Raw genomic sequence first — 17,077 nt, forward strand, 5'->3', positions numbered from 1 at the left:
AAAATTGAGGGACAGAAACTCGGTTGATGCATGTTGGCAGCAGAATAGTATAGCTCTGTGGGTCCAAGGCTCTCAGGTGGTTGCCCCTGTGTTCCTCCATCTTGTGTGCTTGTGGAAAAATCTAATGTGCAAAGTCTGTGTGCAAACTGCCCAAGGTCCTTGGCCCAGAGAGTGAAGGTTTTGGGCTGGGAGGACGCCATTACAAAAGGGCAATGATAGGTATAGCTTTGACGATAACTTCTGAGCCTTCCCTATTTTGGAGGATGAGCTTGTATCAGAGAAGGCTGGGCCATGACCCCAACTATAGTCATCCTTTTGAAGCCTCAACTTTATTTGAGACTCTTATCTGTTGGGAAGTGAGACATAGAAGAAAAAAAAAATCACAGCCTTCCTAGTTATAAAAGAATGTGTTTTAACTATCTCTGAGAATGAGGAAATCCATGACTACTATAACATCCTATAATGAGAAGGGGTCAGAAATGCAGGCTACTGAGATGTAGAGGTCTCTGAAATTATTAAAGAGGGTAGAGAAGAAAGTGTCCAGGATGCAGGCTTAATTGGCATATTTTTCTTACTTCTTCAGGTGGATCTGTGCTAATATAGAGAAGTGGCATCTTCCCTCAAACATCCCTGGTTAGGGGCAGGGAATTGAACCCCTTTCCCCTCAAGACTGAATTGGATAACTCGGTTCTTTACAGGGACTTTTTATATTGGACATAGCAGGGGGATGAGCCGTGGATTCAGTCTGGGACTAGAAACTGGAAGATGTCTGCCCTGAAAACTTTCCAGGAGGGATCCCTGCATTTCACATACTGTATCAGAAAGTTTGAAGTGGCTATTTCTAAGGACTTCTGATACACAACATAAATAGAAAAGGGAGCTATTCTTTTGCAATGGTATTTTCAGAGCTAGTAAGTGTGGTCAAAAAGTCACTTGACTTGGAATCAGTTGACCTAAATTTTAATTTTGGTTTGACACTTACTAGCTATCTAATCATGGAGACACATGGTGCTAGAATCTCACTGTCTTTCTCTGTGAAATGGAATTAATAATATTTACACTACCCTTACAGAATCATTATAAGGAGAACATTATGTAAATTTTAAAAAGCTATATACATCTGAGTTGTTGTTATAATAACTATTGTCTGATTATTATGAGGTTCACTTTAACTTCATTTAGTGGACTTGGAATCAGGAGACCCTGAATTTGAATCCTGCCTCAGAAATTCACTAGTTGTGTGAGTTTGGGCAAAACATTTGACTTCTCTGAGCCTTAGTTTCCTCATCTGTAAAATGAGGACGATAATAGCAACTTAATAGGTCCATCATGAGAAACAATGAGATGATACATATAAAACACTGTACTTCTTAACATAGGGGCAGATAGGTGGCAGAGTGGATAGAGAATCAAGCCTGAAGTCAGGAAGACTCATTTTAATAAGTTCAAGTCAAGCCTAAGACACTTACTAGTTGTGTAACCCTGGCCAAGTCACTTAATTCTGTTTGCCTCAGTTTTCTCATCTGTAAAATGAACTGGAGAAGGAAATGGCAAACCTCCAGTATCTTTGCCAAGAAAACTCCAAATGGGGCCACAAAGAGTCAGACATGACTGAGAAATGACTGAAAATCTTTAAAGTACTATATAAATGCTAGCTTTTCAAGCCCTAAGTTAGAGATGATCTTTATGGGATTCACAGAATCTTAGATCTCTCAAATGTAAGGGAATCCGCGAGGTCTGTGAGAATTCTTTAGAATTGGCTTTAGAAATCACTTTCCCCTCTTCTCTTACCATTTCCTCTCTCTTTTAATTGGATTGAATTGAATTTCTCCTAGAGAGATAATAACAGGAGCATAGCGGAGAGCTGGAGACTTTAGAATTCATCAGATAAAACTCCTTCATTTTTTGATGAAGAAACTCAGACCTAGAGAGTTTGATAGGGCCAATTATGCCAATAGTTTTCCTAATATTAAACCTGCCTTGCATTCCTGCTATAAATCCCACCTAGTCAGAGTGAATAATCCTTGTGATTTACTCTGTAGTCTCTTTGCTAGTATTTTATTTAAGATTTTTGCATCAATATTCATTAAAGAAATTGGTCTGTAATTTTCTTTCTCTGTTTTTGGTCTTCCTGGTTAAGGTATCAGTACCATATTTGTTTCATAAAAAGAATTTGGTAGAACTCCTCCTTTGCTTATTTTGCCAAATCGTTTGTATAGTATTGGGTTAATCATTCTTTAAATGTTTGACGGAATTTATTTGTGAATCTATTTGGCCCTGGGGATTTTTTCTTAGGGAGTTCATTGATGGCTTATTCAATTTCTTTTTCTGAGATGGGATTATTTAAGTATTCTATTTCCTCTCTTGATATTCAAGCAATTTATATTTTTATAAATATTCACCCATTTCACCTAGATTATCAGATTTATTGTCATATATTTGGGCAAAATAATTCCTGATGCTTGCTTTAATTTTCTCTTCATTAGAGGTAAAATCATCCTTTTCATTTTTGATACTGGTAATTTGATTCTTTTTTTTCTTTTTTAAATCAAACTAACCAGTACTCTATTTTATTTTTTTTCACGGAACCAGCTACTTGACTTATTTATTAATTCAATGATTTTTTACTTTTCATTTTATTAATTTCTCCTTTGATTTTTAGGATTTCCAATTTAGTCTTTTTAACTGGGAATTTAAAATTTGTTCTTTTTCTAATTTTGTTTGTTGCATGCCCAGTTCATTGACCTGCTTTATATCTATTTCATTCATGTAAGCACTCAGGAATATAAAATTTCCCCTGAGTATAGCTTTGGCTCTATCCCATAAATTTTTATATGTTGTCTCCTTATTGTCATTCTCTTCAATGAAATCAGTAGTTGTTTCTATGATTTGTTCTTTGACCCACCCATTTTGAAGAATTAGATTATTTAGTTTTAAATTAATTTTTAATTTGCCTTTCCATGAACGTATTGATCATAATTTTTATTGCAGCATGATCTGAAAAAGTTGCATTTATTATTTCTTCTTTTCTGCATTTGGTTGTAAAGTTTTGGTTTTTTTAAACCCTTACCACCTTCCGTCTTGCTCCAAGGCAGAAGAGTGGTAAGGGCTAGGCAATGGGGGTCAAGTGATTTGCCCAGGGTCACACAGCTAGGAAGTGGCTGAGGCCGGATTTGAACCTAGGACCTTCTGTCTCTAGGGCTGGTTCTCAATTCACTGAGCTACCCAGCTGCCCCTGTTTGTAAAATTTTTAGGCCCTAGTACATGATCAATTTTTGTATATGTATCATGCACTGCTGAAAAGAAGGTATACTCCTTTTTATCCCTATTCAATTTTTTCCAGATATTTATTAAATCTAACTTTTCTAAAATTTAATTCACTTCCTTTATACCTCTTATTTATTTTTTGATTAGATTCAGCTAGTTCTGATAGGGGAAGGTTGATGTCCTCCTCTAGCATAGTTCTACTGTCAGACCTAGAGAGTATGAGCAACTTACCCAAGCTTATTTAAGTCAAAGGTTAACAGAGCTAAGATCTGAACCGAGGTTCTCTGACTCCACACATGGTGCTCTTCCCCTATACCATACCACTGACACTTGGGCCAGTTAGCAGGGGTGTTTAGGGTCAGCTAAGTGGTATAGTGGATTGGATCCCAGACCTGGAGTCAGAAAGATTCATCTTCATAAGTTCAAATCCAGTCTCAAACTTACCAGCTGTGTGAGCCTGAACAATCATTTAACTCTTTTGGCCTCAATTTCCTCATCTGTATATGACCTGGAGAAGGAAATGGGAAATCCTTCCAGTATCTTTGTCAAGAAAACCATAAATGGGAACACAAATGAAAACAGTTGAATGACAATAAAGGCAGGAAATCAGAAAGAGTGAATGGATGAGGGAGGAAAAAAGGCAGACTCAAATTAGAATCAGCAATAACCATGTTCATCTCTTTTAAGTCCTTGAGGCCTTGGTAAGGGAGGGAGGTTGGTAAAGAACCCCAGTCTATGGTTTGGAAGGTTCCCTAGGTTGTTCTCCCTTTCATGGCTTGGCTCAGCTCCGTCAATCAGGTCTCATTGACACTGGCAGCAAGACAGAGGTCACACTTCACATGGATAAGAGTACTCCTGAACCAGGTATGCCCTTATGTTTGTGGGTCAAAGAGGCTTTTATTTACTATAAGCGCTTCTCTCTCCAGTTGTTTTTAATACAAATACCACATGCTTTGGATTGTTGTAAGAAAATTTTTTACTCCTTCCCTTTGACTAGCCCTGACTCTGTTTAGAGAAGAAAAATAGCCCGTTGCTTCTGATATCATAAGACTAAATCTATAAGCTGGAAGTGAACTGCTTATTATAGTTTATATAGTGCCTTAAGATTTGAAAAAAAAATGCATCATCTTATTTGACCTTGTCACAATCCTATGAGATAGATGCTATTATCCACTCCATTTTACAGATGGATAAATAGGTTGAAAGCAGTTCAGTGACTCAGGATTACACTCAGGGTCTTTCTGATTCCAAAGGGACATTCTCTCCATTTCACCATCTAGCAGCCTTAGAGAGCATTTCGAATAAGCTGCTCAGTTTGTTGATCATAGTCTAGGCAGGGGATACTGCATATGCAGTCAACATCGTTTTGTTTTGCTTGACAAGGGAGGGTTTAATAGAAGTGCTGTTGAGATGAAAAAAAAAACAAGTAAAAAAAGGAACAACAAAAATAATTTTAAATATACACTTAAAAAGAAATGACATAAAATAGTATATAAATAAAAATAAAAGAAATATATGTATAAATAAAGTATATGCATTTTATAAAAGAGACTATATATCAGTGTAAATGTAACTGGCTCTTCTTATTACAAATTTCTAACAACAGTTGGGGTTAGCTGGAGGGAAGGAGGAGAGGGAAGAAAGAATGTTGTTTCTATTTCATCTTGGCATCGGAAAAGTTAAAAGTGTTCTCACTTATCTCAGGAAATAGTGGTGGGTGATAGAAGCAGCAGCCTGGCAAATGGAGCAGGCCCGGTGCCAGGGGTTTTGAGTCTACTTTGACTTCCACCAGTACATCTGGAAAGGCTTCTTCCTTATCGCAGGACTCCTATGGCATAGCTGGGTGGCTCTGCTCATATTTCTGTGGCTCCCTTTCATCACTGAAAATCAGGACTCACATCTGAACTTCAAAATCCCATAGAAAACCACATGACATAGTGGGAAAAGCATTGGATTTGAATTCCAAAGATTCACGTTCAACTCCCAGCTCTGACACCTAATGCTTGTGTGACCGTAAGCGCTGAACCGCAGCATGAACAGGGCTCTGGCCTTGGGAGTCAGGAAGACCTGGGTTCAAATAAGGCTTTAAGACACTTCCTAGCTCTAACATCTTGGGCAAGTCATTTAATCTCTCATCATCTGTAAAATGAAGGGTTTGGAGGTGTCAAAAGATGAGAATTTTAGAGACGTCATGTAAAGAAAGGCACACTGATGCATGGTTGGTGGAGCTGCAAACTGATACAACCATTTTGGAAATGAATTTGGAATCATGCAAATAAAATACTTAAAGCAACCCTGTATAGCCTCTGACCCAGAGGCCACTGCTAGCCATACCCAAGAGGGCACTAACAAAAAGAAGGTTCTCACATCCATTTAAATGTTTATAGCAACACTTACGCTAGCAGCGAAGAATTGGGATCAAAGTAAAATACACACTGACTAAACAATGACAATGGAAAGAGCCACCACCATAAACTAACTGTTTAAAGTGAATAATGACAAAGCTAATATTTGATGATAAATGGTACGTTCATAATGTAAAATATTCTAAAAAGAAAGTGAAATAAAAGAAACCCTCTCCTCCTTGTTAGAAAAAATCCAGGCTTATGTGTGATTTCGGCAGCATAAAGAACTCTTGGTACAGACACTCCCACCACTTAGGCAGTTTTGCTTCTTATCGTTTAACTCCTCAGTTCAGTGAGTTGACTGGGGCAGTAAAACGTTAACTTTCTCACCCAGAGTCACGGGAATTGAACCTAATTCTTACTGACTCCACAGCTCTAGACCTCTCCATACAACCACATAGCAAGAAGGGGGAAATAGCTATTTGTCCATTTTTAAACTTTAACTTCACTAAAAGTCACTAACTTATGCATGATTGACCAGATCTAGCCCCTTCTTTGCTTAGAACTCTCTTCGGGTCTTATGAATAGATTTAGATAGAAAGTTATCCATCATATACTTAAAATGTTAGACTGACAGTTTCCTCCACCCACATGGGTCACCACAATGTCTCTGGGACTTAGCAAACTGCCTTTAAGAATTGCTGTGGGGGGCAGCTGGGTAGCTCAGTGGATTGAGAGCCAGGCCTAGAGACGGGAGGTCCCTGGTTCAAATCTGGCCTCAGACACTTCCCAGCTGTGTGACCCTGGGCAGGTCACTTGACCCCCATTGCCTAGCCCTTACCAGTACCTTACACAGTATTGACTCCAAGATGGAAGGTCAGGGTTTAAAAAAAAAAAAAAGAATTGCTGTGGCCAAAAATATTGGCCACCTGGTCATCAGCTTATTAGTGACAAGCTTCTCCAAAGCAGCCTAGGCTGATCCTTAGAGGACACACGGTCTGTTACCAGATCCAGAGGAAATATATTGGCCATAAAATAATATGTAATAAGATTTCTTTTCCAAGACTCTGAGACATCAGTTCTAAGGATTGTCCAGTGGTCATGTTCAATCTAAGTTTCCTTTCTGGTGGGAGAGACAGTAAGAAGAAAAAGAAACAATAGTCAGAGGAAGAGAAAGAACCGTTATGCTTTTAGGGAAAGAAAATAGGAAGGGCAGGTTACTAAGCAACCCCTGCATTATGGTGGCATAATATAATTCAGTGGCAAAAATCAACTGTGAATAACAGAACAGCCGAGTTAGTAGTAGACAGAAAAACATACCCTACTTTTTTTTCTCCTTCCTTCCTTCCTTCTTTCCTTCCTGCCTTCCTGCCTTCCTGCCTTCCTGCCTTCCTTCCTTTTTTTCCCTCTTACCTTCAGTTTTGGAATCAATGTATTACTTCTAAGACATAAGAATGGTGAGGGCAAGGCAGTGGAGGTTAAGTGACTTGCCCAAGGTCAAACAGCTAGGAAATATCTGAGGCCAGTGAACCCAAGACCTCCTGACTCCAGGCCGGGCTCTTAATCCACTGAGCCACCTAGCTGCCCCCTGGCCTATTTTTCCATGTGAATTTCTGTCATTATGACTGGAAGGCAGGTATGGCAGGCAGTATATACAATGTGCCCTTTCTAATGGTAAGCTCGATTTTGAGGAAACAGGTTTTTGAGCTCCCATGTGCAGAGAGGTAATGTTGTCATTCCAAGCCTAATGTTGACATTTTTGATGAAGAAAATGCCTTCAGAAGCCTGGGGAAGGTTACTTTTCTTTTGACCCCAATCCTGAATTTAATAGGAACAGATATGGCATAGAACCAGGAGTCAGAAGATTTGGATTAGTTTCCTCTTCTTATACCAGGACAAGTCCTGTAATTATCTTATTTGGGTTCTTCCTATATAAATTGGGAATAATCATCCCTCTGTCTCTTTTAGAAAGTTATGAGATCAAAGGGGAATGACTGTAGAGTCATGTCCGTGTCAGCTATTATTCTGATGGGCAGAGGCCTTGGTATGATCCCGTTGCCTTGGGATTTTTCAGATTTTGTAAGTGGTAGAGAAAATCAAGGGGAACTCTAAGTAAAGTAAACACCAGAGGCTGAAAACTATACTTTTCAATAGCCGGTCCAAATCTATTCACCACATGGCTTCCTCTCCAAGCTTGTCTCTCACTTCTACTCTTCTTGGCTCTTTCCTTCCAACTGAACTGGACCCTGCCTAGATAAGTAAGTCACCCTAGACCTCTTAGGGTCACTCAAATGCCATCTGCTCCTTCTGATTGCCCCCATTCCCAACGGATCTTCCCTTTCCCCGAACTCTGCTCTTTGCTGTCTGCAGTTATCATTTAGGATAGATCATATACTCTCACAGCAATTATTTATTGGCTACCTCTTCAGCTAGACTCCAAGTCTTCTGATCCTTAAATCTTCGCTCAATGGCTTATTGGTACAGGGCAGTCCTTTAAAAATGTTTGTTGTGGGGTGAGTCACTGAACCCCCATTGCCTAGCCCTTACCACTCTTCTGCCTTGGAACCAATACCTAGTATTGAGTCTAAGACAGAAGGTAAGGGGTTAAAAAACAGGTATTTGTTGGTAACAACACGACAGCCTTGCAGTTGTGTTTCTTTAGGAGAAATTTCTAATAAAGTTTTACTTTATGAATGTGAAAAAATAGAACACAATTAATTACTTTCCATTTCTGATCCTTTTCACAACTTTTCTTCATTGGGTCCCCTCTGGGAGCAGAATTGCAGTTCAATTAACATTTATTAAATGCCCCCTAAATTAAGATTCTTTCCTACACATTAAGGCTCTAAAAAGGAAAGTCAATATTATCACTTCCTTCTGTAGTCTAATAGGAGAAATTTCGTTTCCACGGACACAAATAAGCATAAGATAATGAAGACCATGAAAAGACAAGGTCAAACAGAGTGGCCTGAGAGATTCCAGGAGGGAAGGATCACTTCTAGTGAGGGACAAGGCTTAGGGAAGGAAGGTTTCATGTCATACTTGAATGGAGCCTTGTGGAAGGAAAAGGATTTCAATAGGCAAAGATGTGGGGGAAGTCATTCTGGGGGTATGGATGAAGGACCAGGGCCCAGATAACATTCAAGGAGGGCTCTAGTGCATGAAGAAAAATGTGAAATGATTCTGGAAAGGTAGATTAGAATGAGATTGTGAGGAACCTTGAAAACTGACCCAAGGAGTCTCTTATTCACTAAGTAATGAGGAGCTATGGAAAGTTTTTGAGCATGATCAAGGCTGTGCATTAGGAAATGATTTTAGCAGAGGTGGAAAGGACAGTTTGGAGAAGGAACCATAGGGAGAAAAATCTGATTGGGAAAACACTGTAATAGTTCCCTGAAAGATTCTAGAAAGTCTGGAGTGGGGGGAAAAGGGAAGAGATGGGAGAGGTAATAACAACAGTAATAATTGATATCATGGGATAGGATTGATAGGTTTGACAACAGGGAAGAATCAAAGATGACTCTGAAGATGGTGGGACCATGAAAAGAAGTAGGGAAATGATGAAGAGGGATATGTCTTGGTGGGGAAGATAATGGTTCCAATTTCAGACATGTTGGATTTGAGATACTGGTGGGACATCCCAGTGGAAACTGGCAGAAGGCAATTGGAAATGGAATCTTGGAATTCAGAGGAGAGATTGGCCTGAAGATAAACGTCCACATAAATGAGATGTCTAAAGTTAATTGATAAGAGTGCCAAGGGAAAAAGTGTAGCCAGAGAAAAGGTTCAACAGCAGAAATTTGAGATTTATTAGTCACAAAATCATAGACTTGGAGTTAGAAAGGCCCTGAGAGGTCAAACCCCTCATTTTATAAATAATCAACAACAATAATTAAGTGCCTACTACTATCAAGTACCTATTATGTGTCAGGCACTATCCTAAGAGCTGTACGTATAAAGGAAAAAAAGAAAGAATTCTTGCTCTCAAGAAACTCAAAATCTAATGGAGAAATGATATGCAATTATTTACAAACAGGCTAATGCAGGATAAATTGGGGGGGGGGGATCAACAGAAGGAAGGCATTGGATTTAAGGGAACTGGGAAAGGCTTCTTGTAGAAGGGATTTTAGTCAATACTTGAAGGAATCCAGAGAGGCCAGAAAGTAGAGATGAGGATGGAGAGCATTCTAGGCATCATGGAAGACAGCCAGTGAAAATATCCAGTCCAGGAGATGGAGAGTCTTGTTGTAGGCAGAGCAAGAAAGCCAGGGTCACTGGACTGAGGAGTATATGGGGTGGGGGTGGAGGGTGGGGAGGCAGCTAGATGGCTCAGTGGATTGAGAAACAGACCCAGGGATAGGAGGCCCTGGGTTCAAATCTGATCTCATACACAAGTCACTTAACTCCATTGCCTGGCCCTTTCTACTCCTGCCCTAGAACTAATACCTAGTATAGATGGAAAGTAAGGGTTAAAAAAAAGTATACGGGGTGAGTAACATATAAGAAGACTAGAAAGAGAAAAGGAGGTCAGGTAATGAAAGGCCATATAGGAGATTTTATAGATGATCTTGGGGGTGAGAAAGAGCCAATGGAATTTATTGTATGGGGGGAGAAACGCTTAAATCTGTGCTTTAGGAAGATTAAGTTGACATCTGAGTGGTGGATGGACTGGAGTGGGGGAAAGACTAAAGGCAGGGAGGAAAGTGAGGACCAGGGAAGGCAAGTGCCCTGTCCAGGGTGGCAAAGCTGCTATGGCAGCTTTAATGCTAATGAGTTCTGGAATTCTAGAAGTCCTGCCACAGCTTTCAATAGTTTTGAGCTACGGAATCCCCCCACTTCCCCTCTTACTCACCGCATTATGAATTCCTTAAAACACAATCGAAGCTTGTTGTGATGCCGGTAAAGTTTGGGGTCAGCTGGAATTTCGGCCAAGAACACTTGGGCTACCTCTAGTGGTCCCTAATGGAAAAAACAAAATACATTAATGTTTCAGTTAAAAGAAAACACATTTCATCAACATTAAAAAAAAAATAAAATCAATTTCTTTGTTTCGACATTTTGGTTCCCAGAGTGATTCATTTTTCATCCAGACCTGTGATTTTAGTGAAATTACAGCCCTCTAGTACAAACTCAACTCCTGGGCATTCTCTTGCCCTGCTCAGGAGCCAACCTGAGGGAAGAAAGGGCTTAAAATGTGATTGAGAGCCCCAAATCAGAAGCCCTGGGTTCAAATCCCATCTCTGCCAATCACCAAGGTGTCTAGGAACAAATCACTTCATTTCCTCAATCTCAGTTTTTTCACCTATAAAATGAGGAGGGTGGACTAGATGTCCTCTGAGGCTCCTCTCAGCTCTAGAACTGATTCTATGACCTGCAGGGTCTCATAGCCTCATTGTCCTTCTCCGAGGGCCAGCTCCTACTGTCAGCTAGATTGTACCTATAGCTTATTTATTATTATTTTTTAACCCTTACCTTCCATCTTAGAATCAACACTGTGTATCAGTTCCAAGGCAGAAGAGGGGTAAAGGGTAGGCCATGGGGGTTCAGTGACTTACCCAGGGTCTCCCAGGTAGTAAGTGTCTGATTTGAACCCAGGAGCTCCCCTCTCTGGTCTGGCTCTCAAACCACTGAGCTCCCCAGATGCCCCCCTTACCTATAGTTTAAAAGCTAAAATTCCTAGGTGTGGTTCCACCTTGAGTTTTGTTGGGAGGGTAGAATGAAGCCCAGAACTTCTGCTAAAGGAGGCCTTTGGCCTCCACATCTCTCCACAGGCGAGAGTAATTCTCTGAAACAACAACACATAGACCACTGTTTTCTAAGGAGTTTTCCCCACCGGACATGGTCTGGGTCAGAGAGGCTTCCCAAGTCACACCTAGTTTGGACCCCAAATCCCCACGTTGGTCCTAAGCGACATAAACCTTTCAGGTAATAGAGGATAACAGATAAGATTGCTTTTTTGGAGCTAGGAAGACCCCAATTCAAATCTTGCCTCAGATACTAATTTACCCTGTGACCCCTGGGCAAGTGACTTACTCTCTCAAACCTTATTGGTTAAAGGATTAAATTGATATGGTTAATAACTGTGGAATGGGGCAGGCAGGTGGCCCAGTGGATACGGTCCCTGGTCTGGAGGTGGGAGTTCAAATCTGGCCTTGGATACTTCCTAGCTGGGGGACTGTGGACAAGTCATTTACTATCGATGGCCTAGTCCTTGCTGCTCCTCTGTCTTGGAATTCTTATGAAGACAAAAGGCGCGGGTTTCAAAAAAAAGGGACGCGGAAGCATTTTCTGCTTTACCAGCCTCTTCGTCTTTTGGATTTTTTATTCCATGTCGGATGGTCGCATGAAAGCAGGGACAAAGGGAATAGGAGAAACTCTCCTGGGCTTGTCTACACTCTGCAAGTGTTTGATCTAAACACTATCCTCTGACAGAGGACCATGGAGAGGGCTGGAATTTGAGGGGGAAGGCGAGGTTGTCCTTTCTTTAATCCCGGTGGCTCTTTTACCTGATTCACAGTGGCTCCCACAGAGCCTTGTAACACCATCTGAAGCATTTTGGCATCCGGCGGCTCCTGGTTGACGGCCACCGCCAACTCTAGGGTCTTCTTCTTCATATCTTCAATGGCCACCTCAATGGGGGTCAACACAATCTGGAAAAAATGGGGGTAAGTTATTGTCTTGTTCTAACAAATAGAGATAGGAATAGGGATAAGGATGAGACGTGATTTCATTGGTAGAGGAAACTCTTAGTTGAGGAAATTCCCTCTGCTAAGGAAGGTCATCATCTCCTCTGCATTTTATAATCTTAGAGGATTAATTTCATCTAATCCAATTTGGAGGCCATCAAAGGCAGAGCTTGAACTTGAGTCTTCTTGGCTCCAAAGGCCACTCTGCCATGCTAATACCACATATACTCTAGGAATAGGAACTGGATGTCTTATTTCATCCATAGATGGACTTGCCAAATGAGGAAACTCCTTTTTGCAAATGCAGATAACTTAGTAAGGTTAGAGCACTGAAAAATTAAATAACTTCCCCAGGTTCACACAGCCAAGATATGTTAGAGGTGGGACCTAAACCCAGGGCTTCTTGGTCCTCTATTACACCATACAGTCTTTTTGGTTTTGTTCTGACATTTTTCAGTCATGTTAGACTCTTTGTAACCCAATTGGATATTTTTTGGGGTGGGGGGAGGCAAAAATGCTGAACTAGTTTACTGTTTCCTTCTCCAGTTCATTTTACAGAGGAGGACACTGAAGCAAATAGGATTAAGTGACTTGCCCAGGGTCATATGGCTAGGAAGTATCTGAGGCCATATTTGAACTTGGGTCTTCCTAACTCCAGTGGTCTGTTTACTACTAGTGGTCTGTTTATCCACTCTGCCATCTAGCTGCCCCACTGGACTCTTAGTAATAAAAATATTGGGTGGAACTAGAAATGGAAGACAAAGAGGGTGGTTTGATTCCTGGAGGGAGGGCAAAGAAGAGATTGTTGAAAGAGTTTCAAAACATTTTCAATGAGAAAAGCTTATTTTGGGTGATTCATTTTTATTCCGGCAGCATGTTATCCCTTTTGCAACTGGGAGAATGACAGGGCTGTTGTGAGGATCTTAAGAGGAAATAGAATGTCAGGTAACTTAATGCAATGTAATAAGTGCTTTGGAAAACTTACAAGTTCTCTGTGAATAACCGGAGTCAGCTCTGGTTATTATACCTGGGCTTCTGGCATTTCGGACCCCTTTTCCAGATTGTAGAGAATGATTCTTCCAAACCAACTTGAAGGGAAATTTCTGGTCAATAGGCTCTTAGTGGTTCACCTGTCATGGGCTGGTATATCCTTCCTCACTGAAGTTATAACTCCGGCGATAGAGGGGAAGCTCAGAGTGTCAAGAGAGCCTGATCCAGAAGCAAACAAATCTTCTTCGTTTGTCCTGCCCTACAATGGTCCTACTGTTCAATACTTGTTATGCCAGGATCAGGGCTGGACCTGTTATTTCACTGGTATAGAATTCCTGGATTAGGGAACTCCCTCTATTAAATGTTACACAGCAATTAAAAAAAAAATTCAATAAGGAATATATAGCAGCTGTTCTGTGTAAGTTTGCTCCTGCTAATAAATAACAATTCTAGTTCCAAAACCACCTACAGGAATTTATGCAACACAAGGAGCAGGGAGCACGTGTCTGATTGAATCTGGAGATTGGCTCCATTTTGGAAGTCAAAATATTTCTATATAGGAATTTGCAAAGGCTCCCTTCTTTCTTTTTCTTTGTCTTTTTAAAATTGCCCAATGGCCTAGAGAAACCCAAGGCCAGACTGCAATTTGGAACCCTCTTCTGGAATCCCTCCTTTAACAGTTCCTTTCTCATTTTCCAATAGCTACATTTCCCCAAATTGTAGTTCATTCAGGGTGCCATTACCTCTTCCTTTTGGATGACCTTGATTCTGGTCTTGATGTAAGGGAAGGCATGCATGGTAGTCAGGATGGTGTTTCTCCTGTACTGCTCACTCAGCTCCCCCCGGGGCCGTCCTTCCAGGGTGAAGGGGGTTGTATACATGAATCTTCGAAGGTTGAAATTCTTCTCAAAGTAGGTTACCCTGTCTTTCATCTCATACTCGTCAAAATAGGGCTCCACAAAAGTGATTTGTATGTAGGCCTAAGGGAAGGGAGGAAAGGGGAGGGAGATGAGTCTCATTTTCCAACCACAGAAACAAATCATGACGAAGGAAGGGAACAGACATGCTGGGACACATCACTCAACAGGATTCACTAAGGCTACAATAGCACTGATGGCATCTAGTGGGAATTCAACCCCTCTCCAGGACCTCCTCCCCACACAAACGTCAAAGCTTTCTTATTCAGAACTGTCTGTCTTTCTTTTAAAAAATTTCACCAAAGAAGTTTTAATTAAAAGTTTGGCCTTAAAATTATTCTCCAGGAAAACTAAATATTCAAAATATTAAATATTCTTATGATTTTTATTTTAATAACAATTTCCCCATAAGTTTTCTGAAGTTATATGATCCAAATTGTCTCCCTCTCTTTTTTCCTCCCCACTCCTGGAGCTGGCAAGCAATTCAATATGGGTCATACACATATTATCACACAAAACATGTTTCTATATTATTCATTTTTAAGTGAATAATTTATAAAACCAAACCCCCCAAATATGTGTCCAAATAAACATGTTGTCATCTGCATTCTTATTCCAACAGTTCTTTCACTGGATATGGATATCATTCTTTTTCCTAAGTCCCTCAGAATTGTTTTGGATCATTGCATTGCCACCACATTCGATCATTTCCCAGTATTGCTGTTACTGTGTATAATTTTTTTCCTGGTTCTGCTTATTTCACTCTGCATCAGTTTACATAGGTCTTTCCAGCTCTTTCTGATGTAATCCTGTTCATCATTCCTCATAGCACAATAGTATTCCATCACCATCCTATACCACAATCTGTCCAGCCATTCCCAATTGAGGAACATCCCTTTAGTTTCTAATTCGTTGCCAGCACAAAAAGAGCAGCTATAAATATTTTTGTACAAACAGAATCTTTCCCATTTCTTTTTATCTCTTTGAGACACAGACTTAGTAGTGGTATTACTGGACCAAAAGGCATGAATTCTTTTATAGCCCTTTGGGCAAAGTTCCAAATTGCCCTCTAGAATGATTAGATTAGTCATAACTCCACTAGCAATACATTAGTGTCCCAATTTTGCCACATGCCCTCTAACATTTATTTAAAAAATAAATATATTTTAAAATTTTAATTATTAATTTAGAATATTTTCCCATGGTTACATGATTCATGTTCTTTCCCTCTCCTCCTCCTTCCCCCATCCCAGAGCCAACAAGCAATTCCACTGGGTTTTTCATTTATCATTGTTCAAAACTGCTTTCCGTATTATTAAGATTTGTATTAGAATGATCTTTTAAAGCCAAAATCCCCAATCATATACCCATTGAACCATGTGATCAATCATATTCTTCTGTGTTTCTGCTCCCACAGTTCTTTCTCTGGATGTGGATACTGTTCTTTCTCTTAAGTCCCTCAGAATTGTCCTGGATCATTTCATCGCTGCTAGTATGACACAGTGTATCAGTCTCTGTGTACAATGTTCTCTTGGTTCTGCTCTTTTTTTTTTTTGCTGTGCATCAGACCTCCAGGAATTGATGCAGAGATAAAGGAATACATTTTAAATTTAAAAGTTCCAATGAAATATTCTATTAATGCTTTTATTCTTAAATTCTGACCAACAACATTAGCAGGACAACTTTTCAGGAAACTTGGGTTCACTGTTTCCAGAGTCAGGGTCACTATGATGCTAGTCAAAGTCTGGAGAAATCAGACAGGCTGGCAAAACGGTAAGTCTTTGTTTTGTTTTTTTAAATGTATATTTCAGGCAATTATGAAGAATTATTAAAATACTGGGAAATCCAGGAAAAACAAAAAAAAATCAATTCTTTATCTCACTGTATACATTTCTTTGGTTTCATATCATGTACATTTCTAAATTCCATAGCATAGGATCATAGATTTTGAGCTGGAAGATACCTAACAAGTCACTGAACACAACCTCCTAGTTTTATAGAAAAGGAAACAGAGGTTTGGGGAATATAAGTCATTTGTTTAGTGCTTACAGCTTTTCTGCTTTGGAACTGATTCTTATTATTGATTCTAAGACAGATGGTAAAAGTTTAAAAACAAAACAAAACAAGAGATTTTTCTGGACTTCCATATTTTACCAGATTAACAGTCTTTTCCAATCCTTACCTCCTTGACCAGTACCATAGTGACCCTGCATAAAGTAACAGTGAATTAAAGCTGCCTGAAGAGTAGTCAGTCAGAATTCTACATTTGTATCAAATTGGATTTTCCTGAAGTATGAATTTTAAGGCTTAAACTGATTTTTTTCTGGGTCCCAGGTAACAACTAAGGAATGTAGGATTCATTTAAAAGTTTCAGGGTCACAAGCTAGCGGTCAGAAAGGAAGGATCCCAAGGGTGATGCTGTTGTGCACCACCATTCCATACCTTTTGAGGGTCCAACTTAGTTTTGTCCACAGGAGTAGAATCTTTAATGACTTCCACAAAATTTGCACCAAAGCACTGACCATAAAATCCCTGGGGGGCGAAAGAAACAATTTTTAAAATGTTGTTTTGACACAATATTTTTTTCTCTTTTGGAAATGTAGGACATGAAAGTACAGGGTTGGGGCAGCTCAGTAGTACAGTGGTTAGGGTGCCAGGCCTGGAGACAAAAGGTCCTGGGTTCAAATTTGATCTCAGATACTTTCTAGCTGTGTGACTCTGGGCAAGTCACTTAACCCCCATTGCCTAGCCCTTACTGCTCTTCTGCGCTTGGAACCAATAGTCAGTATTGGATTCTAAGACACAAGGTAAGAGTAAAAAAAAAAAAATATATATATATATAGGGTGTACATGGTGAACACTTGAACATATG

The 17,077-nt window shown here is 39.9% G+C and overlaps 1 protein-coding gene across 4 annotated transcripts in view; it reads right to left on the reverse strand.

Annotated features, from left to right (window-relative positions):
* DOCK8 (dedicator of cytokinesis 8) overlaps nucleotides 1-17,077 on the reverse strand; it is a 306,237-nt gene that overhangs the window by 9,485 nt on the left and 279,675 nt on the right. For all 4 annotated transcript variants that reach the window (XM_056806227.1, XM_056806228.1, XM_056806230.1 and 1 more), the window contains 4 exons: nucleotides 16,648-16,737; nucleotides 14,032-14,268; nucleotides 12,119-12,262; nucleotides 10,465-10,571 (listed from right to left, as the gene is read on the reverse strand). In XM_056806227.1, the coding sequence (XP_056662205.1) occupies nucleotides 10,465-10,571; nucleotides 12,119-12,262; nucleotides 14,032-14,268; nucleotides 16,648-16,737 (578 nt within the window). The remainder of the gene's footprint in view (nucleotides 1-10,464; nucleotides 10,572-12,118; nucleotides 12,263-14,031; nucleotides 14,269-16,647; nucleotides 16,738-17,077) is intronic.

Source organism: Monodelphis domestica, chromosome 7 (genome assembly GCF_027887165.1).
Source record: "Monodelphis domestica isolate mMonDom1 chromosome 7, mMonDom1.pri, whole genome shotgun sequence".
NCBI classification, from domain to species: Eukaryota; Metazoa; Chordata; class Mammalia; order Didelphimorphia; family Didelphidae; genus Monodelphis; species Monodelphis domestica.